We start from the raw sequence: 27,270 nt of genomic DNA, 5'->3' as shown, positions 1-27,270 counted from the left end.
TGCAAAATTCGATTTAGCAGAACCGGACTTACAGACAGTTTTTCGTAAGAAGGTTCCCACTCACCCCCACCTCTTATTTGCAAAGGTAGACTTAAAGTTGTGAAATCAAATATGCGCAGAATTGTATGAAGAATACGATGATTGGATTTCCAGTGCCCTTTAATTAGGTAAATTTTGTAAAATTTTGATTTTTTAATTTTTTTATATTACATTACGCCCTCTAGCGGTGGACCTAGAATTATGAAAATAATTTCCAGGCTTTTCCAGGGGCCGCTTTTGTTATAAATATTTTTTTCTCAAAGCTGTACTATAAACGGTTCCTGAGATATGGCCGAGAGCCATTCTTATTGGGACACCCGGTACACTGCACTACTCAGTACTTTCTTCATATACATTGCACTACTTTGCAGTTACTTATTGTACTGTACTGTATCTGTCATTTGTACCTACTAATACTAATCCTTTAATGACCACGCCACTGATGAACATTCCAGTATATTATGATTATTATGCTACCCAAAGAGATATTTGAAAGTGGGGCAATTTTTGTAACAATTTGGGAAATGGGTTTCAGTCTCGAATATGCTTGTTCGACCGTCGTAAAAAGAGTATAAAATTTGGATAGAAAGTCGTTAAATTTATGACATTGGCACGAGTGTTTCTTTTTTACATTCGTTTGCATTTTTTTTTTTGTTCCCTTTGGTAGGGTCATTCAGAGTCAGCTGAGCTGAGAGTATACCTCAAGAACAGTGACCCTGGAACAAGAGAGCCCCCACTTAAAAATGATCTCTGTATCTTGTAACGTTTCACGTTGCATGTAATTCGGTTGTTGTCGATGATGCATAAAATTTTACATGCCAATTCATTACTATACAGGGTGTTTCATTAATAATTGTCCATATAGTAACTGGAGAAACCTTAGCACAAAATACAGTGGAACCTCGATTATCCGTCAGGGCACCGGACCAAGGGTATGACGGATAATCGAAAAGACGGTTATTAGAACATTAAAAAAAAATTCATAGTATTATGGTGACACACTAAATTATGGTGACATACAGATATTGACTAATAATTATTGTGCTGTGCGTTTTTATTTTCGGCTTGCGATTCTAAACATAGAATTCTAAAAGCACGGTATCATTCATATCATTACCTATTTAAATTGAAATTAAATCCAGAGCCCTGGATAAGAACAAAAATTATTTACATAAAAAAATGCGGTGGTGGCATAACTGCACATGTACATTTCAACGAATTTCGTTTGGCTTATCGCAATGCTCAAACAAAATGATTTGAAGACTAAATTTTTACTTATGTATACAATATAACTTATGTATGGACCCTGACGGTTAACAGAGGTGACGGTTAATAGAGAGACGGATAATCGAATAACCTCTTAACCTAAATAACTTAACCACTTAACCTAAAACACTTAAATAAAATGTGGTTCCTTACTGAGTTACACGGTGTTTTATCTAAATATTTAAAAACTATTTTTGCTCAGTATTTTAAAACTATTCGACGTATCCTTTTGGCACAAAGGCGACGTATCCTTTGGCATACTTGGCACAAAGTGCGACTGCTATACGCCCTACTAAATTATGATAAACAAACGTTTCTAGCTACTACCAGAGACGTACGACAGGGGATAGTGAATGGTTGACCCTTCTCAAATTCTACGCCACTGGAGGAATTACTAATTTAGTGCCATTTTTAGATTCTCCAATACTTTCTACGTAATTATGTAATATACTTTTCATTGGTAACGATAAAGTCATTAGTTTTCGAGATATTTGAAGTTAAATATGAAACGGCACAGTTATTTTGATTAATTTATGATATGATTCATACGATTAAAATTTAAAAATTATTTGTAGCCAGTACTTTAAAACTATTTGGCGTATCCTTATCATACTTGGCAGAAAGTGTAGGTACTGTACTCCCTAAAGATAAATAAACGTTTCTAGCTACTACCAGAGGCGTACGACAGGGGATAGTGGCTGGTTGACCCTTCCCAAATTCTACGCCACTGACGAAATTGCTATTTTAGTGTAATTTTTTGATTTTCATATACTTTTTATGTAAATAATATACTCTTCATTCGTAACGATAAAATGATTAGTTTTCGAGATATTTAAAATTAAAAATGAAGCGAAATATTAATCAAAATAACCGTGTCGTTTCATTTTTAACTTCAAAAATCTCGAAAACTAATGACTTTATCGTTACGAATGAAGAGTACATTATTTTCATAGAAAGTATTGGATAAGGTCATAGAAAGGGTCAACCATTCATTTTCCCCCGTCGTACGCCTCTGGTAATAGCCATAAACGTTTGTTTAACATAATTTAGTAGTTTGTACAGTACCTATACTTCCTGCCAAGTATGAAAAGGATACGTCGAATAGTATCAAAATGCTGAGCAAAAATAGTTTTTAAATTTTTAGATAAGGGACCGTTCAAGTATTACGTAACGCAGATTGGGGGGGGGGGTTAAAAATCTTCAAAAATTGCTTTACGCAATAGTTAAACTCCCACAAGAGTGCGTTACGTAGGGGGGGGGGGGGTTAAAAATCTTCAAAAATCGCGTTACGTAATACTTGAACGCTCCCTAAAATATCCTGTAACTCAGTAAGGAACCACATTTTATTAAGTGTTTTAGGTTAAATATTCGTATTTTGTGCTAAGGTTTCTCCAGTTACTATTCTCAAATGTTCTAGCTTTTTAATTATTATTTTTTATTTATTTATACAAATTTTATTTAATTTATTCTATAAAAGTTCTTATACTATAAAAATTCTTTTTTATAAAAGTGTAATTATTTTTAGATTCTTTTTACCCAGTAAATAATGTGTTTTTAATAAATAATGGGACAATTCACAGCACTTAAATTTAATTCATCGTTAAATTTAAAACGAAATCTCCGAGAAAATATATTTCTAATAGAAGAAATCTAAGAGCCAATCCTGTTAATGTTCTAGGAAAATCATGCACAAAACAACAAAAACTCTGCACCAATACTCTATTTTCATTTGAACTGTTACCACTGCATCCGCATTAACCGCTTTTATGAAGTATTAAACACTTTTGGTATGACTATATTTGATATTAAAGCAATAAAAGTTGTATAAAAATCAAGATGATAGTCCATAAACTTTATGGCAGATAAGAGGATATAATTGATTCGTTCCTTCTCTTTTTAACATAGGCGCGATTCAGTAGCGTAGACAGAGTTAAAAAGAACGAGCTGATGCTTTCTCGACAGTTCTCAACACGTAATAAAGCGCAAAATTAGTTAATTGGACAGCAATAGTCATAAACGATGGGAATATGTATATAGTTAACGGATTAGGTCCGTTAAAGTGAAATCTTAAACACATAAAGGGAACTGTTTTGGTATGGAGCTACTAAACTCCACAATGCCAATATGTTTTTGAATTTCAAGGGAAATTCTTCTTATTTTTAATAGACTCTGTCTGTTTTTTCAATGTGACTCCAGTAAGTTGTCCATCGTTTTCGTGGTCTTCCCACTGATCCTCTTCCTTTTTCGGCAACCGCCTCTTACTGCTCCATTTGTTGTCATTCGGCTTATGTGGCCGTTCCATTCTACTTTTCTACCCAGTTCTTAGCCAGTTATTAATGTTCTCCGCCTTACATCTCCGTCGTATATATGTAGTACTTCTAGCTCTGTCCGATCCCTTGGTAAACAACTTTTTTTCACTAATTTTCTTGTATTTTCTTCCTTTTGTATCTTAAGAAAAACTGGTCCAAGATTGACAATATGTTCAGTTTGGGTCTGTGACTGTGGAAAAGAAGGTGATCTACTACATATTCTCCTCGAATGTTCCCATTAATCAGTAAATATAAACAAATTTTATGAGAATCTTAATATTTTAAAAATTCCACTTCTAGTCCTGTCGTCAGTGGGGGTACAACGGCCTCCTTAATTCAGATGGACTTACCAAAGTTTTTTTTATGTATTTTGTCCCGTAGAACACGAATTTTTTGGGTAACAGTCGATCCGGATGTCGATAAGATTGTTATAAACTTGAGGAATCACATAACAGCGATTTTTCGCAAAACAAAACATTTTTTTGTATTTTTTGGGTCATTCCAAGCAAAAAATGTTTTTACAAGTTTTTTCGTAGGATGCATAGATTTTGACATAAACGCGGTTAAACTTTCAAAAAATCGAAAAATTGCATTTTTTGAACACGAATAACTTCTGATTAAAAAATAAAATAGCAATTCTGCCTACCGCATTTGAAAGTTCAAGTCAAATTCTATCGGTTTTGATTACTTTCATTGCTAAAAATTAATTTTTTTATTGTTAAACAAAGCTATAAACACATAGTGATTGAATGATGTTTTCAATGCATTTCTCATTTTAAATCGAACGAGTAGGCGCGCATACACACAATTTCTACGTAGATTACGTACATTAAAACGCATGCATTGGGCACGGGAAACACTATGTGTTTATGGCTTTGTTTAACAAATAAAAGCTTAATTTTTAGAAATGCAAATACTCAAAACCGATAGAATTTGACTTGAACTTTCAAATGCAGTAAGCATAATTGCTATTTTATTTTTTAATCAAAAGTTATTCGGGTTCAAAAATTGCATTTTTTCGATTTTTTGAAAGTTCAACCGCGTTTATCTCGAAAATTATGCATCCTATGAAAAAACTTGCAACATCATTTTTTGCTGAGAATCACCCAAAAAATACAAAAAAATGTTTTGTTTTGCGAAAAATCGCTGGTATGTAATTCCTCAAGTTCTTTGTTTATAACAATCTTATCGACATCCGGATCAACTGTTACCCAAAAAATTCGTGTTCTACGGGTCAAAATACATATAAAAAATTTGGGTAAGTCCATCTGAATTAAGGAGGCCGTTGTACCCCCCTGGCGACAGGACTATTCCCGTCTACCGGAACAATTTGATTTTTTCTGAAGATATTATAGTTCAGCCGATATGTGAAACAATTGTACATTTAATGATAGAAGTATATAATTTGGACCACATATACTGCACATATAAAGGTTCAAACTTAGATATGAGGCCATATCAGATTTTGCTTTTGGTCTTGAACCGGAAGAATCGGTTTACCAGCATTTGTGTTTTTACTGTTTTTTATGTAAAAATATGTTGTTTCTTTTTCAATTCTTTCACCCTGTATATATAAATTTTTCAAAAAGGTAATACCGCCATTGAAAAGAGTGTAAATATATTTTTAGGAAATATTTTTAACTTTTCAGTTGTGTTAATTACCATTTAATAAATGCATAACGTATCTTCAGATGTACCTGTGTGCGTCAGATTCATTTTGAATGCCCGCCATTTTTGTAAAAGACTAAATCTGAGATGGCCTCATATCTAAATTTGAATCTTTGTAGGTATGTGTAGTATGTGTGGTGGTCCAAATTATATGCTTCTACCATTAAATGTACAATAATTCTTATATTATTATTTGCACGAATCTGCCGCACATAGGTACCTACATGTGAAGATACGTTATGCATTTATTAAATGGTAATTAATATAACTAAAGACTTCAAAATATTTCCTAAAAAATATTTTTACGCTCTTTTCAACGCCGGTATTATCTTTTTGAAAAATTATTATATACAGGGTGAAAGAACTGAAAGAGAAACAACATATTTTACATAAAAAAAAACAGTAAAAATACAAATTTTGGTATACCGATTCTTCCGGTTCAACACCTCGATATTATTCATCAAAAAAAGAACCTATGTACCAAATTTGGTTGAAATCTTTTATCTCGTTCAAAAGTTATGGTGCTATTAGTCACATATGTATAGTCGCCATTTTGAATGTCCGCCATTTTTGTAAAAGGAACAAAAACTGAGATGGCCTCTATATGTGTAGTATATGTGGTCCAAATTATATGCTTCTACCATTAAATGCACAATAATTCTTATAATATTTGCACGAATCTGCCGCATATAGGTACGTATGTGAAGATACGTTTTGCATTTATTAAATGGTAAAACATAACTAAAAAGTTCAAAATATTTCCTAAAAAATATTTTTACGCTCTTTTTAATGGCCGTATTAACTTTTTGAAAAATTAATACATACAAGGTGAAAGAATTGAAAAAAAAACAACATATTTTTACATAAAAACCAAGAAAAACACAACTTCTGGTAAACCTATTCTTCCGGTTCAAAACCTCGATCTTATACTTCAAAAAAAGAACCTATATACCAAATTTGGTTGAAATCTGAAGTCTCGTTTAAAAGTTATCGTGCTATTAGTCACATATGTATAGTCGCCATTTTGAATCCCCGCCATTTTGTAAAAGGCAAAATCTGAGATGGCCTCCCATCTAAATTTGAACCTTTACATGTGTAGTAGGTATATGTGGTCCAAATTATATGCTTCTATCATTAAATGCACAATTCTTATAATATTTGCACCAAGCTGCCGCACTATCAATACATAAAAAACAATTTACGAACATATCAAAACTGTAAATATAAATTAAAGCAATATAATTAACCCTGTATTTAAGTAATTTTGTTAAAACAAAACAGGCATCTTTGTTAAAACAAAACAAACATGTTTGTTTTGTTATTTTTTTAACCCTGTAGATTTAAGTAATTATTGTATATTATAATTGAAAAAAAAGAACAAGAAAAAAAACCAAAAAAAAATATGAAGATATAAACCTCCGAGATGTCGAATCGGGTTTATGTCTTAGGGTAATAAAAAAAGAACAATTAAAAAAAGAGAAAAAAAAACAATAAATTAAAAATACAATAAAAAAAATATATACAAAAAAAATAAATATATACAAAAAAAATATTTACATCCAAAACAGTGTATTTTTTTAGATAGTAGTATGTTAGTTTGTTATGTACCTACTTATATTTAGAGTTAGAAATACAGAAAAAATTTCTCTGATTGAAAAAAATTGTTTGTTTTTAAAATAAAATATCTGGCTATTGGCTCAGCCAAGGCCATCAAATTCACTCAAAAAAAAAAAAGATTGACAATTTCTGCAATTAATTGTGCGATTAATTGTGACGGTGAGTGTAGTTTATAGAAACCATCCTCCATCCTCCGAATATTACTTATTATAAGCTAAGTGAAATATTCGTCTATAAGAGCGTCATGCAAAAGACACAACAAAAATACTAAGAACAATAAAAATCTTTGACCTCACACAATCTTATTGTCGCTGGGATCAATGTAAACAAGTGATTCGTCGTGCGTAGTTGGTGATTGTTTTTACGCCGTCATTCGTGCTGAATGATCGGATTTCAAAATTACAGGGTGGCATTTTCTAACCGGAAATGGTCAATCAAAGTCCAACATTCAAGATTTTTTTTTAATTTCCTTTAGTTATTCCAATCTGTTATCAAACTAACAGTAAACAATAAATACAATAAATACTCGTAATATACTTTCTCCAAGATGAACCACAAATTAAATTATTTAAAACATTAACTCACTCACTGCCGCCTCGGTCAATGTGACCAAGAAAATAGCGTTCACACAAACCAGCGCGGTCAATATGACCGAGAGTTTTTTTTATTTTCATGCCAGACACATTTCCACGAATTTCTTAATATGGGCGATGTGAATTTTAAAATTGCTGTCATAAGACTTCATTGTCCGTGCAAATCTACCTCTGCGCAACTTGGTCCATCCATTTTTTCCCATCTGGAATATACCGGTCGGCCTGAACGTAAAAAACAATACAAAACACTCTGACAGTTAACGAGTTAAACAAGTTTATAAAACACTTGTGACCAGGGTTGCCCGATTGGGGTATTTTCCCACAACTTTGGAGTAATTTGAAAGCGTCTAGGGCAATTTTTTTAAGCAGAAATGGTTGGGAGATTTCTTTTGGGGGGGAGGGACAATTATGGAAGATTTTAAGGGGTCATGCTAAATTAAATTTGAAAATATACATAGAACTGCATAATATACTCTCATATAATCTAAGACGATAGGAACTACGAATTATTTCCAGGGCCCTCTGTACTAATTTATTAAATTGCGGCAAAAATTTAAATTTGGGGGATTTGAGCTTCAATTTGAGGGAATTTCAGTTTCTAAGTGGGGGATTTATAAAATCACATCTGGCAACTCTGTTTTGGACGCGTTTCGGCCCAACACTAGCTATCCTCAGCAACTACAGGTAACAACAAACCAAAGCGGAAAGAGAAAGAATCACTTGGCTGGGTCTGGTTAAAATTCATCAAAAACATTAAAAACATTTAAACTTGTACTATTTCTCATGTTGTGGTTCAGAAATTATAACTGATGGAAAAATCATTAAAGGAAGTTACTCTTGTGCAACTCTTGTTGTACACTTGCAGTAGGTACTCTTTAGTAATCTTGCATCTAAAGGCATTTGACAGGGTAAAATTAAAGGTCGTTATGAATTTATTATACGCAATAGAGGTATCTGGACAAAGAAGTGAGAAATCAAGTACAAACAGCAAATAGACTGGCAGAATGTCTTAATGACACTATATGGCGAGACCAACATATTAACACTGAGATAAAGTCAAGAATTTATAAAGCCAGTGTAAGACCAATAATGACATATGCATCAGAAACAAGACCCCACACAGCCGCAACACAAAGACTACTAGAAACGGCAGAAATGAGACTACTGAGAAGAATTACAGAAAATACGCTAAGAGATCCAAATCGGAGTAAAGTTGCAAAAGAAGCCCTTCTTGGACACCCCAGCTTCGGTCTTCAGGAGGGAGGTGTTATGGCGCACTGTGTGTGTTTTTATTTCAATATCTAGACTACAACACGCTGATAATTTCGAAGTGTCTATGATATGTTCCAGGACTATGAAAGGTTTTAAAGAAATAGTTTGTATTCATTAATTCGGTATCGTTTTGTACTCTAAGCTGTTAACAACTCAATAAATTTGTGCATTTCCTTCAGAGTTTCGTTACTCAATTCTCCAACGAACACACACCATTTTATACAGAATAAAAGTATTTTTGTTTGTAATATTTTATCCAGATGGTCTAATTTTTGTTTACAAGAATCAATTTTGTCAGTGAAGTTGATAATATTACTTCGGACTTGATTTTCGCGTATATTATTTGGACCAAATATATTATGTTCTCGATCAGATGAAAATAATGTGATTTCCTTTAATCTGCTTTTAAAATAAAAGGTAAACTTGGCAATTCTGGGTCAAACTTTGTACAAATCAAATAAACAGAAACTATAAAATAATGTAATTTTGAAGAGGACCCATTAAAAACATTTATAAGCTTGATTTCATAGCTTTCTCACAATTAATATAATTATTAGAAGTACTGACTGAAATTATTGTTGGCGTAGTTGCTGTTACGTTACTAATTGCCATTGTATTAACCAAAAAAATGCAAATATTAGATATGATAGCTTAAAAGTTTGAAAATACGAAAAAGAATAAATAAAAAAAAAATTAAAACAAATACAAAATGACTAACCTTAAAATACCTCTAGGAATAATTAAAACGATCGAAAATATCTACCAGAACAATAGAATAAAAGTAAAATTAGAAAAACTAACTGACCCAATTGAAGCTGGCAGTGGGATAAGACGAGGGTGATTCCCCGAGGTGATTGTTCAACCTGATCATGGATGAAATAATGATCTGCGATCTGACACAGATAGCACAAAATTAATGCTAGAAACAGCAGAGATGACAAACCTTCGAAAAATCGATGGTAAGATACTATGGGACAGAGCTAGAAGTACAGATATATGATAGAGATGCAAGCAGTGGCGTGCTGGCCATATAAATGAATCGGTGCAATCACCGAGAGGCCGCGGCCGCTTGAGGCCGGTCAAATAGGTTTTTTTTTCAGAAAAAATTTAGATGTAACAAAAAAATATTTTTTTAATTTCAAAAACATTTAACTTAATTTTTTTTTTTAATTGTAAAATACAGTTTAAGTAAACGAATAAGACTCTACTTATATACATAAATTCTTGCTACAGATAATAGTTATTTTCATACATACAAGTATATTTATGGATTTCCAACTTCCTTCAGACATCTAATATGACATGTACTCTGCAGAATAAAAAAAATGGAGAAACGCACATTTTTGACCGAATTATTGGAAGTATCGAAAAACGATTTGATCAAGACAAATCGTTTTATGATTATATAAGCACTCTACATCCTAGAAATTTTGATTCAATAAAAAATTGTATGCCTTTAACGGTATTTAGATAATTTTTTACTGAAAAATTAAAAAAAAAATATCCTACCATATTATCTGCAACTGCAATTAGAGAAGAACTCGTGGATTTTCTGATAAATGGATTATATTAAAAAATAGGATTTTGCAAAATACTGAAATTACAGAAGATGTAGTTAATGATGAATATATTCAGTCTACAGAAAATATGAAGGATGATATTATTAATCTAAAATCTAAGTAATAATGTACATAAAGTAACAAATGACAACTTTGTTGATAGAAAACTTTCCCTCCGTGTGGTACTTATAAAGTGTAAATATTGTATAGCTTGCTGTTCACATTTATAAAGTCGACAGATTATAGAAGAAATGTATTTGACGTTTATAGTTGTCATTGTATTAAAGTTGTAAACGTTATAAAGTATTGTAATATTGTTGGTGTTTGAATATTTTTTTAAAGCAGAGCAACAATGGTATTAATTAATATATTTTTGAAGTTATACTTCTTTAGACGCGATTGGGAGTGAATTTTTATTATTCTGCACGCATGCGCACACAGACAGTATGGAGTTCGTTGTTAAATCTTTTAAGTTATGTATGCATCAGTTCAGAAAATGTGTGGAAAGAAAATATTAGTGTTTTTAGTAAATATATTTATTATAATTTTTGTGTCTTTGGATTTGTCTTCCTCGGGAGTATTAAGATAATACGTATTATTAATACATTTTTATATTTAATACTTCACTTCGTCTATTTGTTACCGTGATTTGTCATAATGTCCGAGAAACCGTATAAACAGTGAGGTCGTGGGTCATTGGTAGAGCATTCGACTACAGATCAAGAGGTACCGGGTTCCAATGCGGACAATTGCTGTCTTTTTTTTTTAATTTTTGGATTTTTGGAAAGTGGTTATTATAAAAATTAATTTAATATTTAAATAAAATAAAAATAATCTGTTTAAAGTATTTTATTTCGTTGGAATCATATAGGTAGTAGAAGTATAACTTCTTACGTGCTTACAAAGTAGACACACATTCTTCTTTGTATGGAAAAACAATTATTTTGAATAGTTTCCTGATAGTCACATGACATGACAGACATAAAAGTCACAGGTGAGAACGGGCCGGATTAACCCACGCCTAGAAATTAAGTATCCGTGTATCTACTAGCGCAGCGATTACTGTAAATTTATTAAGGAAATTATGGTTTCTACCTTACTGCATACAATATTGTCATAAATGTTATTATTTGTAAGATGGCTTATTCTTAAATAAAAAATATAGCAAGTTTAAAAAAATTTCATTAAGTTTAAAGTTTTATGTTTGATTTAAAAATAATTTATATTTTTTTCTTTTTGATTTTATAAATAACGAATAAAATATCTTGATAATAGAAGGTAAAGTGAGGATGGGAGGCCGCTTTTCTATAAAATCACCGGGCCGCTTGAAAAGTTCCAGCACGCCACTGGATGCAAGGTGGACAACATTAATAACTAGGTGAAAAACAGAAGAGTAGAATTGAACGAGCACATAAGCCGAATGGCAACAAATAGGATAGTCAGGACAGCGAGAGACGGTTCCCCAATAGGAAGACGATCAGTGGGAAGACCACGAAAACGATGGAACGACAACTTACTAGAGGCACATTGAAAAAACAGGCAGAGTCATGTCTATACAAAAAGAAGAAGAAGCATAAATCAAAAAGAACTGAAATTAAATAATTATTTAAAAAAAAGAACAAACATGTGAAGAAAAATGACCAAGAGCTTATATCGAGGTGGATAAGATTGTGAAGAATGTTATTCAAGTGTACCACCATGTATATCTTATGGAACAATATACTCTGAATACAAGCTATTAAGATAATTTTTATATTTTATTGGTTTGTAAACACCACATATACTGACCTATTATTCACATTTTCAAAACATATTAACTGTTTGACACATTCAATTAAATTTATGATTTAATGCCTACATTATCCTCAGTTTTGACGGTAATGTTTAATGTTTATTTTACTTTATGTTACACGTAATCAACACCAAGAAAACGTGATCTTCGATATTCACTGGCTTTGGGAAGTTTTTGTTGGCTTATCAATATTGCCACTGCACATGATTTCAGGGCAGTATTTTTGTTATTTGAAAACTGTATTTGTAAACATTGAGCTTTGTGTGTGGTGTGTGGGAGACCTACATGACTGTTTTACACCATTTTTATGGTTTTTTTGAGAATTGTAATTCGATAAGGAATGTCTGGTCTTGAACCTGATTTTTAATTATAAGAAATGGATTTTCTGTTTGTTTAGAAAATAAAAGCTATTTTTAGTATTTTATATCTAAAGAGGTGTGCCAGAGCAGACTTCAATTGACATTATATATTATAATTTATCATTCTTTTATTCCAAAATGTACAAACCACCAAACGCTGACTTTGCTTTTGAGGAACCGAATAACTTTCAATCACAGCAAATCAAATTCGTACTGGGTGACTTCAACTGTCACAGTGTCGCGTGGGGTTACAACGAAACAGATTCCAATGGCGAAGAACTAGAAAAATGGGCTGAAAGCATGAACCTAAAACTTATTCACGATCCAAAGCAGCCTGCGTCGTTCAACAGCGGAAGATGGCGCAGAGGTTACAACCCAGACAATATATTTGTCAGCGACAGAATTGGAGACCAGGTGACAAAAATCGTTGGAAGCGCTCTCCCAAAGACACAGCACAGACCAATAATTTGTCTTTCCAACGCGGCAATCAGATACGAAATTGTTCCTTTCAAGAGAAGGTTCAACTTTACTAAAGCAAAATGGGAAAAATTCTCTGAAACATTGGATCAAGAAGTTTCCCAGCTAGAACCTTGCCCTGATTCATACGATAAATTTGTAGAAATCGTAAAGCAAGTATCACGGTAATTTATCCCTAGAGGTTGTCGAACTGAGTACATAGCGGGGCTCAATGAAGAATCTAAACCCCTACTTAAAAGATACGAACAGCTATATGAAGAAGACCCTTTCTCGGAAGCGACAATACAGGCTGGGGAGGAAATGTTACATGCGATATCCGCCAACAGAACGGAAAGGTGGTGCAAGCTGGTCACGAGTCTGGACATGAAACAAAACAGCAGACGTGCCTGGAAGCTGATTCGGAATCTTGGCAACGATCCCGCTGCTCCGGCAGTCAACATGACAGAAGTCACACCCGATCAGATAGCCCATCATCTTCTAATGAACGGTAAGACGACATCAAGAAAGAACAAGGTGAGAGCTCAACGGAATATCGACGAAGAAAGAGATGTTCTAGGTACCTCTTTTTGTCTAGAGCAGATGAGAGGCGCGATCCATCAAATGAAAGATAATAAAGCGGCTGGCCTGGACGACATACGAACAGAGCAAATAAAGAACTTTGGACTAAAAACCGTAGAGTGGCTCGTAAAAATGATGAATTGCTGCATCCGTACATTACAAATCCCCAAAATCTGGAGAAAAGCTAGAGTGGTAGCCCTCTTAAAACCAGGGAAGGATCCGGCGGATACAAAGAGTTTTAGACCTGTATCTCTCTTGTGCCACCTTTTCAAGGCCTTTGAAAGAATGATACTGAACCGGATCGCAGAATATGTGGAGACTAAAATTATTCCAGAACAAGCAGGATTCAGACCCGGAAAGTGCTGCTGCAGTCAAATTCTTAATCTCACCCAACATATTGAAGATGGTTTTGAACGGAAGGAAATAACAGGAGTAGCGTTCATAGACCTAACTGCCGCCTATGATACAGTTAACCATCAACGGCTACTCGCAAAACTCTACGAAACTACAAAGGACTTCCGACTAACAAGGTTAGTGAAATGTCTCCTCCAGAATAGACGCTTCTACGTAACGCTCCAGTCCAAGAACAGTCGGTGGAGGGACCAAAAAAATGGGCTACCACAGGGAAGTGTCCTCGCGCCGTTTCTATACAACATATACACCAACGACCAACCCATACACCAACAAACAAGGCAATTTATTTACGCTGATGATACAGCGGTGGCAGCTCAGGGAAGAACCTTCAATGAAGTCGAAGTGAAGCTGACAGATGCCCTGGGAGACTTAGCTCTATACTATGATAAAAACCATCTGAAACCCAATCCCACAAAAACCCAGGTATGTGCTTTCCACCTGAGAAACAAGCATGCCCGAAGGTCGCTGGAGGTGGAATGGCGTGGTCAGATGCTGGAACACAACAAGACGCCAAAATACCTTGGCGTCCGTCTGGATAGAACTCTGTCTTACCGATACCACTGTCAAGATGTTAAGAAGAAAGTAAGTGCCAGAAATAATATCATCCGCAAGCTAACTAATACAAAATGGGGAGCACAACCACACACTCTCCGCACTTCTGCCTTGGCATTATGTTTTTCGGCCGCGGAGTTTGGAGCACCAGTATGGGCAAACTCTGCTCACGCAAAGAACGTCGACGTGGCTCTAAATGAAACGGTCCGTATAATATCGGGTTGCCTGAAACCGACACCTATCGAAGAGGTATACCCCATTGCTGGAATTGCTCCACCACCAATCAGGAGAAAGGTCACGTCAGAGGTAGAACGGAAAAAGCAGGAGACGGACCGAAGACACCCCTTATATGACCACCAAACTCAGCCAAGCAGACTAAGATCTCGGAAAAGCTTCCTGAAAACATCAAGATCCATCCCCGAAGCGCCAGAGACGCGCCGAATACACCTATGGCAAGCGTCAACTACTGCGACACATTTTCCTCCCTCGGAGGAAATGGCTGCTGGACACAATTTACCGTATCCGACTTGGAAAGCGCTAAACAGACTAAGAACCGGCGTTTCACGTTGTGCTAGTAACCTGAAAAAATGGGGATACCAGGAGGACGATACCTGCGACTGTGGCGCGGTTCAGACCAGCCGGCATCTACTATCATGCACAGAGATGAGAGAGACCTGCACAGAACAAGACTTAATTATAGCAAATGACAGGGCCATCTATGTGGCCAACCATTGGAAATACAGAATTTAAAGTTGTTGGTGTTCCGGACACGGAAAGTAAGTAAGTATTCTTTTATTCCGACAAGGAGCATAGGGAATCCACGAAGCTTCTCCATTTCTGTTTATTTCTGTCAATAGCTGCTAACTTCCCAGGTTTCCTTAATGCTTTTGTTGTCATCTTCAATCTGCTTCTCCATGTTTTGTTTGATCACCCTCTGCTTGTTTGTCCTATTGCATTCCATTTGAGTGCTTGTTTTGTTATCTCTGTATTTTCTTTCGTCAACGTGTGACCCAATCAGTTCCATCTTTTTCTTTGTATTGTTGGATTGATTGATTCTTGTTTAGTTTTCATCCACAATCCACAATTCTTCATTTGTTATGGTGTTGGGACAATATATCCTCAGAATTTTTTTACTAGGCATCTATTTACAAAAACTTGGATTTTACTTGCTGTTCCTTCCGTCATTATCCACGATTTGACGTTACTATTAAATATTCATATTTTAGTGTTTTAACTAATTTAATATATGTTTAACAGTATTCCACAGGTCTGTTGTGCGTTTTTGTATTCCGTGTTTAATGTCTGCCTGGACTCCATCTTTTGCACTAATTATACTGCCTAGGTAGCAGAATTCTTTAACCTGTTTTATTTCTTCTTGATTGAGATATAGTTTGCCATGTTCACTTATTCTTACTCTCATCTCTACCTACTGTCTTATTAGTGTTGATTTTAAGGCCAACATCAGCAGACTTTTCCTCCAACTTCTTTATCATGTTCTTCATGTCATCTATTGTATGTGATATCGAGCAGATATCATTTGCACATTCAATATCTTCCAGATTCATATTCTGAAGATAATTCTAAGAGATTCCATTTTTTCTTTTCTATTGCTTTTTCCAATATGTGATTAAGACATAAGTTAAAGCAGAGGTACCAGTAAGTAACCTTGTTTTAAACCTACTTCTATGTCTATTTTATCTGTCATTTGTGAAAACGTGATCTTCGATATTCACTGGCTTTGGGAAGTTTTTGTTGGCTTATCAATATTGCCACTGGCCACTGCACATGATTTCAGGGCAGTATTTTTGTTATTTGAAAACTGTGTTTGTAAACATTGAGCTTTGTGTGTTGTGTGTGGTGTATGGGAGACATGACACCACATGACTGTTTTACATGACTCTACATGACTGTTTTACACCATTTTTACAGGTTTTTTGCTTTGATAAGAGATGGCTAGTCTTGAACCTGATTTTTTATTATAAGAAATGGATTTTCTGTTTGTTTAGAAAATAAGAACTGTTTTTAGTATTTTATATCTAAATAGGTACGGAGAACAGATTTAAATTGGCATTATAGTTAAAGAAATTCGTTTTCCTGTTGCTCTTCATTAATTTTCGTACTAAGGTAAGTTAGCTTAAATCGACCTATTTTAACCTCAGGAATCTAAGGTTAAGCTATGGCCCATTCTTTACCAAACACCCTGTATATTTAAATTCTTGCCAAAAACTAACAATTCTTGGATTATACTTGGCTTTTGGTACTGGTTCGATGGTAACTTCTTGATGTCAAATGGTACAGCTGTAGACTTGTAGACCTGGGCAGATGTTATGGCCCTAGGTCGCTGCAACTAGAGATGTCGGGTGCTGCTGTCTGTTTGATGCATCTTGTTGTCTTGTCTTTATAGTTGCATCACCGATGATGGAAGCTGATGGCTCCCGAAGGGAGAAAAGTTGATTTTTATCCAAAACCCCAAGAGAATATTAAAGTCTGGAAATAAATGTTTTATTTTGGAAGCTTCTTTGGCTTTTATAACAAAAATAATTCTTCCCTTCCATTTTCAGTTTGTGTCAGGGAGTAGGGAAAACAGGAAAAATAAATAGAGAAGATAATTATTAACGAAATATCAAAGAACATAAAGTAAAATAATTATTTAAAAATAAAATAGCAAAGATGTGACGTGTGACGTTTGTAACGTGAGATGTTAATGAATATTAGACGTATGATATTGCGGTAATAAAAAATTTAAGCAGATAAAAAGAATTTTTCATTTGTTAATCTTAACAGTCTCGAGGGCTATGAAAAAACGTCTTTATTGTACGGATATATTAAACACATTTAAAAATCGTCTTAGAACACACTAAAACGATTTACAAACATCTTGAATTCCCTCTGGAGGTCTGAGAAACTTTAAAAATATCTCTAAAAAGAAAACGCACCAACTGGAAGTGACCTAGAGGACCCATGTGCCGTCGATTCGAATAAGGCCTCATCTGTGTTTCAGATATTAATTTACTCACAAAAAGCCGAACACCCAGACCAAATTCCCCAAATGGATAACAGGGCTTATGTTTTTGTTCAAATGGGACGTCAATACACAGTGGCGTGCCACATCCGTTCCGAAAATGTGGAATTTCTTGTAAATTTATCTCTAGATGGAGCCGGATACATTAGTAGACTAACACAAAACTGGTTGTATTTATTTTGATTTAAATAAAGTCAATAATGCCTAAAATGATGTCTAATGAATTCAGAATAGTAAATATCGTATTAAATGCTAAATTAATTTAAAAATCTATCAAGAAAGGATAATTTTGATAAAACTAATGAAATTATCAATGAAAAAAACCCCAAAATAAAGTACATTTTTTGTCTTTAATAATTTTGATTATGAAAATAACCGGATTAACTCTTTTAATAGACGTTTTAGTTGAACAAACAAAAGAAAATTACAATGAGACAAATATAGACTAGCATACGAATGATTCACGGCTTGTACTGGTCCAGTCACCAGAGATTAGAGATTAGATCTCTAAAAACCATACGAACCAGCGGAATTTTGAATTTTGGGAAGCCAAAAAGATTCAAAAAGTAGATGTCATTGCATTAGTCACATTTTTAAAATACATAGTTTGAAATTAAAAAAATCGATTTATCCATAATGAAAAACTGGAACGAACATGTAAACCGAATGGAACCCGTATAGCAGAAGACCCGTTGGAAGGCCGCCGAAAAGGTGGAAAGACAATGTACAGTCAACAACAACTGGAACAGAATAAGAGGCAGACAAACAGCAGTAATCCTAGTCGCAGGAAAAAGAAAAAGAAGATTTATTCATATAATATCCAAAGTTACATATTGCATTGTTAGCAAGTTCTGAGCTATTCTGAAAATTTCAGGTGCCTAGGTAGCCTAGAACTCTGTTTAAAATGGATTACAAAATTTGCGGAGATAGTCACAAAGACGAAGCCAAGTATATACAAATGTTTTAAAATGGACACAGAGATTAACAAATTGAAGACCAAGTGAGAACGGATGAGGAGTAGGAAGAATACAGAAGAGATGGATATATGATATCAAACATGTCGCGGGCAAGCTCTGTTTATTTTTTTAACTCCTTTATTCAGCCACCTATCATAAATGAAAATAAGCGTATTTGTTGACAAATAGTGATGACATGTACAGGATGCTCCATTAAGGGGATGGGTACGTATTTTCGGTTGCAATGCTATTCAAATGGGAATTCATTTTTTTCGAATCCTGAGAAAACTAATAAGTATTTTTGAAAAATTTAAACGCAGAATGAAAGATTACGTTATTAGCGAGGGCCGAAAGTCCCTGAGAACTTCTGTGTTTATTTTAATAAGTTACAGGGGTGAAAATCTAATAGAAAATTTAGTGTGATTTTTAATTTCAAATATCTCATTCAAAATAAACTTTTTTTTTATTCTACTCTATCTTTGTTTTCAAATCTATCTTTGTTTTACAACGCACTCAGTCGAATAGAATATTAGGTTTGTCCTAGCATCAGTTTCAAACGGTTTGAAACCATCAGCGAATAGTGGACCAGCGCGAGTAGAGGGGATAGCACTGGTAACTGTATTATGTTCTCTTACTGACAAACTGTTTGCTGACGGTTTCTGACTAGTTTGACTGTTTGCCAGAACAAACCTAATGTTAGCATATTGTCAGGCAGACAGTGACAATCAGTGTAAATTTTAAATATTTGACATGGCATCGGGAATATTTTAAGTTGTTGATTAAATAATAATAGATTTGTTCTAGCAAACAGTCAAACTAGTCAGAAACCGTCAGCAAACAGCTGTTCAGTGAGAGAACATAATACAGTCACCAGTGCTATCCCCTCTACTCGCGCTGGTCGACTATTCGCTGATGGTTTCAAACCGTTTGAAACTGATGCTAGAACAAACCTATTGATACCTATATAGTGTATTTGATAAAAATAATTTATTTAAGACGTGAACTTAATAAAAAGTTATTTATTGTGTATTATTTGTGGAAGATCCAAGCAGATAATACATCAGGAAAATATATTCTGTGATCCATCCAAGTATTTGGTTGTTAAAGATGTTCAAAATTGTAAGCGTTCCATAGTAACAATATATTATTAATTAAAAAATCACTTTAACACTTTTCCTCTTTTCTCGATTGAGTATTAGAAACAATGGTATTATTTTTTGTTGTAAATATAAATTATTACAATCACTGAATACATAGTTAGTGAAAAAATTATCACATTTATTAACTGAATTAATAATTTTCAATTATACAAATAACAGTTATCCAAGAACATTCAAAAGCCATGTCTTTAAAATTAATGATGATATTGTCAAGTAGAATGACATTCTATAGTAATTAATGTTTACATATCCATACCAGTGTAAATTTTACTACACGTAATTTGCCGTGTAAAGACAAAAAAAGTAGGGATAGCCGTAAAATATTTGCGAATTATGTACCGATGGCCTTAAGCACTCTGTTTTATAATCTAGCTATTGCTACTTTATGGCATTACCTCCACTATTTACAATATTTTACTATTTACAAAAATATGTATATTACAAATTACTTAAACCTATTAATTAAGTCTCTTGGTTTGAATTTTTTAAATCTTCTTTCTTCATGTTCATGTAAGTCTTCAAACAACCGTTTGGCTAACTCGTTAGGATGTACAGACACTCTTTCGCGATATGTTGTACTATATTCAGTTATGCACTGTTGCACTGTTGGAATTGCTAAGTCTCGTTGGATCACGTAGTTGGGTACGTAGTACGGAGCATGAAGAGCATCAAGTTCTGAGCTACATATTCTGAAAATTTCAGGTGCCTAGGTAGCCTAGAACTCTGTTTAAAATGGATTACAAAATTTGCGGAGATAGTGACAAAGACGAAGCCAAGTATATAAAAACGTTTTAATATGAAAACAGATATTAACAAATTGAAGACCAAGTGAGAACGGGCGAGGAGTAGGAAAATCACAGAAGAGATGCATAGATGATATTAAACATGTCGCGGGCAAGCAGTGGATGATAAATGCCAAGAGTAGAAATTGGAAGCAAATGGAACAGGCCTATGTCCAGCAGTGGACGAACATGGTTGAAGACGAAGGTTTGCAAAGACCACATTAGACGAAGCTATAAGACGCAGGAATACTCAAGGTAGGAGACCTATTTAGGAACAACTAAATAGTATTCTATGGGGCCAAAGACCAAAAAAACCTCAAAATCACAGTAGAACAAACTTACAAGTAACTGAATATACATGCATAGATCAAATTACAAAACTGAGTAAAGAATAACTGTCTATGGAACTAAAATGAAGGAAAGACTAAATTGGGAAGATTTTATAAAACCTTAAATACTAAAGTGAAAAAGATATCCCAGTATCTAAAAACGTGAATTTTCAATCAGTGTGTTCTATTTGGTCTTATATAATGCTCCAAAAACCAGGAAGTTTACCAATAGCAACATTGAAAACACAGCGAAAAAAAAACAAAATAATGGATATACAAATAAGCATTAACTGACAGATAAAAAAAGGAAATAACCACTTTAACAATGATCGGATTTTCTTGTTAAATTATTTAAAAACCACGGTCTACATGGCAAGCAAAATTTATTCCAATCTGGTAAGGATAATTATTGATTTTCATTTGTGAGAAATTTCTTGTAATTAAGTCACACTGGTCTGTATACGTAGAGGAAAGAGGAAGGAATGTCGACGTAACAAGCAACATCGTAAAGAGACTTTATAACTTATCGGAATCCAGATTTTAATTGAAGCATTAAAAATTTTTTCTCGAAAAAAGTGAGCGATGTAATACATACGGCTATATTAGCGCATTAGTCATAGTTGAATTAATGTAATTAATTTAATATACAGGAAACGTAGGCAATTTTTTTGGACGCATTTCTGTCACAACCGAGTTTTACAATGACCTCTGTCGGCAATTAGTGGATTCGTGTTGTTCGTTAATTCGAGAAAAAAATGTTAGTTTGTATTGAATGCCGGTAGAAATAGAGACAAAAATTAAATGGTCGTTCGTTCATGTATCCAGAACTTCAAATTGGATAATAATTAAATTACAATTACAAAAAATTGAAAATAATTGTGTAGTTTTTTTAATTTTCCATTAAGCTATCAAATTTTGGAGAATTAAAGTAAGTTTTCCATTTCCACACATTGTTAAAAGTGATTTTTCGTTTCGTATATAGAAATAAAATAAAATAAAATAGTTCTATGACGATTGCCTGAAATCAATAGAAAACTAAAACAAGACTAAAAGGAACATGCACCAAAATCTGTGGGACAACAACACTGAAAGGTATAAGCAGACAAGAACAGCGACAAGGAAACTGATGAAAAAGAAAAAGTACAAGGAATAAATAATCATAGATATAGAAGAAAATCAGAAAAACAACAATGCCAAACAATTTTTGAAAGGAATTTCAAGGCCGGTTACCACGCAAGAAAAGGAAACTTCCTTTAAAAAGACAGAGTAAAGCTTATTAGTAATGACAAGGACAGCCTAAAAACATGGAAAAAATACCACTGTCAACTGTTAAATGACAAATTTAGAGGAAATACATAATCATCATCGTCATATGAAGAAGTAATTAGACAATTAAAACTCTTACAAATAATCAGGTACCAGGCGGGGATTTTGTATGTATACCATACCTACAGAGCCTCTAAAACACGGAGGAGAAGCACTGTATAGATCTATCTACAAATTCAAGTCGGAATGGAATGAATCTACAAAAAAGGAAATAAAAAACAATGCATTAACTACTAGAAAATAACACTCCTAAACATCACCTACAAAGTCCTTGCAAACATTCTACTAGAAATAACCAAAACATACAGTTGAGTCCACGAGTCTTTACCCGTGCGTCATCATTTAAAGCATACGAAATAAGTCGATGATAAGTCGGAAATTGAAATTTACTAAACGCAACAGCAAGTGACGGTAAGTAGCTACTGCTCCTATTACGGGTTAAAATTTGAGTTATCAAATATGTGTTTTATCTCGCCAGGTATTTATGACGCACGGGTAAAGACTCGTGGACTCAACTGTACACAGGAGTCATAGGGCTTTTCATCGATTGTCATTTGTTTCGAGCTTCTGTAATATGTTGTATGATCTGTGTATACGAATATTATACAGTGATGCGCGCGCTAATAACCGCCAAAATAGCGCAAAAGATGGAAAACACATTAAATTGTGAGATAAAAAGAAATAAAACTAGTAGAGTTGTTAAATTTAGCGATAGTAACATATAAATTGACATTATATTGATTGTTTCCCACCTTTAGACTTATCAGAGGAGTATGTCAAATAAAACCGTCACTGTGACAGTGGCATTTCTCAAACTCGTCCGATACGTCTAAAGCTGGGAAACAATCAATATAATGTCAATCTATAAGTTACTATCGCTAAATTTAACACCTCCACTAGGTTCATCTCTTTTTATCTCACAACTTAATATGTTTTCCATCTTTTGCGTTATTTTGCCGGTTATTAGTGCGCTCGTCACTGTATACAGATTATACAACATATGACAGTAGCTCGAAACAAAAAATAACTATGAATGAAAAGCCCTATTGGAGATTGTCAATGTGGATTCAGACTGGACCGCTCTACTTTTTTGACCAGATATTCACTATAAAACAAATAATAAAAAAATGCTGGGGTTTGATTATGAGCTTCATCAGATATTCATAGATTTTAAACAAGCATTTGATAGAGTATGCATGGTGAGACTGTGGACAGCTTGGCTTTCCCAAAAAAATAGTTAATTTAATACGGATGGAAGGGTTACCATCTACGATGAGAATTTGGACAACAATTTGAAATAACCAATCGAATAAAAAAGGGAGATGCACTCTCACCACAACTCTTCAACATAACTAGATTACATAATCAGAAGTGCAGAAATCAAAAAACCGACTTCAGTGTTTCATGAAGTAGAGTTGACCCCCTCCCAGTGAGGAGTTCACCCACAACTCGAATGATTCCAGTTTTTTCATTGATGCCGCATTCAAGATCCAAGCTTCCATTCCGTAAAACAAAGACTAGAAAACGTAGCACCTAGCCAACCTTACTCTTAGCTCTAACTTCAAGCTAATAAGAAACACCCGATTAAGGATGAAAGAAACTTTTATCAGTTTAATCATTGAACACAAAACTAAATATATGTATAAGCAGCATAATACAAGAAATCAAGTCCAGAAGATTCCAATGGACAGTGCACCTAAGAAGACAATCTGACGAAAGAATAGTAAGACAATCCCAGGTATGGAAGTCACAACTGGAAAAAGACCAAGTGAACGACGTCAACTCCGGTAGCGAGATAATACAGCAGAAGACGTTAAAGTTATAGGCGTAGATAATTGGATGCAGATTGCTATTCCGGTGGTGTGGTTGACGGAATTAATAAAAAATAAGTGTAACAACGAACAGTAATATATTTATTTATTTTGGGTAAACAAGCGGTGTTTTGCTTATATCTCGAAAGAGGGTTGTTTGTTAGCGCGAGCGAGGGTGTGTCTACATCGTTCGCATACTGTGTAGAGACTGACTTTCGGACCACCAACTATTATGTCAACTGATTTTGCGGTTTTGGGATAATGGCCAGAAAGGGCCATAAATTACTGCATCTGCCTTTTAAAAGATGAGAACCTTTTTGTATTTATAAATTGACATAAAGAGTGTGGCGATCTGACATCGTAATCCATTAGTGTTTCCTTGAAAAAAAAACATTAATTTTATACAGTCTGTTTAGGGATACATTTTGGTTTCTCGAAATCAACGGCCCTTGTTGGCATATGGTTTGTATATTACATGTGAGTTTTAAATGACTAATGTTGTTTCGTTTTGAGAAAAGTTATTAAAAATTAAGAAAATAAAATTAGCAAAAATAGTAATTAAAGCGTATCGCTATATTGCTTAAGGCAGAGAAGAATGAAGATTGTCAATTCGGCTTAAGCCCACCAAGAGTTTTAATGCCACGGAGAATACAGAATCTTACATCCAGCAATGATCCTGTTGTAAACACATACCATGAGGTATTCAGTAAGTACATTTAAAGGTCATCCAACAGAAAATCGATGGCTACAAATGGATATGATTATACATACCTACACAAAAATGCACCTTTTGGATAATACGAATGTTGTTGAGTTCGGATCTGCATGTACACCATAAAACTTGAATGAGCGTTATCATAAATTCTCTCCCTCGGAACGAAAAATATTGAATAAAAAACCATTTCCTCGCGATTATACTTAACCTATTGCCCCGGGAAATTTTTCCACAGATTACTCGGTACCATCTGTGTACCGCGAGTGCGCAAACTAATAAAATAAAAGAGCATCGTAACAAACAAGTGAGTGTGGCGGTTGATCGCAGCTATCTAGATGCCCTGACCCGTAAATTATCTACGGAATGGCACGTCATAAATATATTGGAAGTTTTATTAATGCGGCCAACGGTTTGATAGACAATCCATTCATAGTTTCGTACGGTGTACACAAGTTGTAAATTGTATAATATATTATTTGATTTATTTCGCACTTGCAAAACTAGGTGAAAGCGAAAAATGCGAAATACTCTCAGAATATTAATCAAATCTCTAAAAGGTTGGAACATTTATCATTTTTACATCAACATTCGTGATGTATTCAGTTAAACTGATCTATTTTGAAAATGGAAGATCTTTTTTGCAGTTTTTTACCTATTCGCTCATGAAGTTCTGCTCATGGACTGCAATAGTGGCACAACTCAAAAGCACGTGCTTTGAACTAGGAATAGATGTATGTAAATGTTAAAATACACATTTTTTTCAGCATTAACATCAGCACAATTCATAATTCAGTATTTTTATAATCTCTAGGTATAAATGAAAAAAGATCTTGATGCAATAGTGGCATACCTAACTCAAAATATGTATTCAAAACAGGCATTTAAAATAGGAATTCAAAAATTAAATCAAAATTATACACACATTATTAAACGACCCGTTAGAAAAGGTATCAACTTAAAGATAGTCTTTCTTTAAGCATTTGAAATTCTTCATTAAAAGAATGATTATGATCTAGAATCTAGAAGGTGAAGTGCGTACATAGAACCTGGTTTCCCTACTGTGAACCATTCTATTGTTGAAAGCCCTGTTGTGTTCTGCTATCCGTTTGTTCAAGGTTCTGCCAGTTTGACCGATGTAAGTTTTTGGATAGTCACCACAGTGTGGAGAAAAAGCAATTACAGAGTGGTGTTTACAGACTGACTGTCAGTCTGTAAACACCACTCTGTAATTGCTTTTTTTCGGCTGTTATTGGTCTTAATGTATTTGCTTAAGTTGTTGTTAGTTCTGAAAGCTGGTGTTATTCCTTTCTTTTTTATGTATTTGGCTATTCTGTTGATATCTTGCCTGTATATGTGATAGAGCAGAAGATAAATAGTGAGTTTTTTTCTGTGGTGGTGGGAAAACGATACTCCGTTTGAAAATTATTGATAGCACAGTTTTTATAACACAGCTCATTTACATTTTATTTTGTATTCAAACATAATAATGTATTCAAACATAATACAACATAAAAGGTAAATGAGCTGTGTCATAAAAACTGTGCTATCAATCGTTTTCAAACGAAGTATAATTTCAGGGCCTTCTTAATCTAGTTTTTGGTTTAAAATTTTGTTAGTTATTTGTTCGTTGTAGCTATCGTTTACTGCTATTTGCTTAATGATGTTCACTTCTATCTCGAAGTTATTTCTTGACCTGAAACTTTCAGTCAGTCTATGTAACATGCTAATTTATGTTGTGTAGGATGAGATGATGAATTTTGTATAGTTGTGTCAGTATGGGTAGGTTTATAAAATACGGTGAACCCATGTTTATCTTGCAGTCCGGTAATTGTTACATCTAGAAAATTTATGGACTGATTCTGTTCTATTTCTATTGTAAACTCAATATTACTATGGAGGGAATTAATGTATGATAAAAATTGATCAAGTTGCCTGTTAGTTCCTGTAACTCATACTAGTATATATCATCCATGTCTCCACCAATATAAGAACTGTTTGAACTGTTGAAAATGCGATAACCCAAACCTACTCATCTGAATACCGCAAGTGTATGTGACAGTCATTTTGGTAAGATTTTTTATAAACTTAATTTGATATCGCCTGTATAACATAAATACCTCTCTCAATTCCTTTGAACCATACCCTATAATACAGTCCACAACTGAAGACCTTGGGACCAGAAGGAGACAAGCCACAATTTCGTCAAAAATGAGTTAAAGTAGAAATCGCATACTTTAAGGCCATATTAATGTCCCAAACAGAAAACTTCAACTGATTTCTCATAGATGGCGCCGCTGTATTAAGTCCCGTTATGTCACCATAACTTTATATTGCAACAGAAGGAGACAAGCCACAGTAGTCATCAATATGCCGGCGGAACATTCCAGTGCATGTAAATGGAAAATAGACGTTTCTGAATTTGATTCTGAACACAGTGACCAAGATCCGTTTTTAAATGAAAGCGAAGATGTCAAAGACTATACAGTATGCGCAAGTAGCAACGATTCCTAAAACATAAACTTAGGAACGGTATGTTTATTAAATGTGTGGCTTGTCCCCTTATGTTATATTTTTCGAACCTAAAAATATTATGATTGTTCTAAAGCTTTTTTGTGGCTTATCCCTTTTTAGTAAAATACCTACTTTATTGTAGGAAAATGAATAGGTTTATACCTCATAGATTTCTTCAGGTGT

General features: G+C 34.0%; 1 protein-coding gene across 4 annotated transcripts in view; it reads right to left on the bottom strand.

Moving 5' to 3' along the window:
* The window catches only part of LOC114325306 (homeobox protein homothorax), a 675,897-nt gene that overhangs the window by 548,560 nt on the left and 100,067 nt on the right, over positions 1-27,270 (bottom strand). The window contains exon 1 of one of the 4 annotated variants that reach the window (XM_050653962.1): positions 24,633-24,815. The exons of the other annotated variants lie outside the window; for them this stretch is intronic. Within the exon in view, the coding sequence (XP_050509919.1) occupies positions 24,633-24,763 (131 nt within the window). The 5' untranslated portion in view covers positions 24,764-24,815. Of the gene's footprint in view, positions 1-24,632; positions 24,816-27,270 lie in introns of those variants that run through there. 4 annotated transcript variants of the gene reach the window in all.

This window comes from Diabrotica virgifera, chromosome 6 (assembly GCF_917563875.1).
Source record: "Diabrotica virgifera virgifera chromosome 6, PGI_DIABVI_V3a".
NCBI lineage: Eukaryota > Metazoa > Arthropoda > Insecta > Coleoptera > Chrysomelidae > Diabrotica > Diabrotica virgifera.
This window is presented reverse-complemented; position numbering and strand designations above follow the sequence as displayed.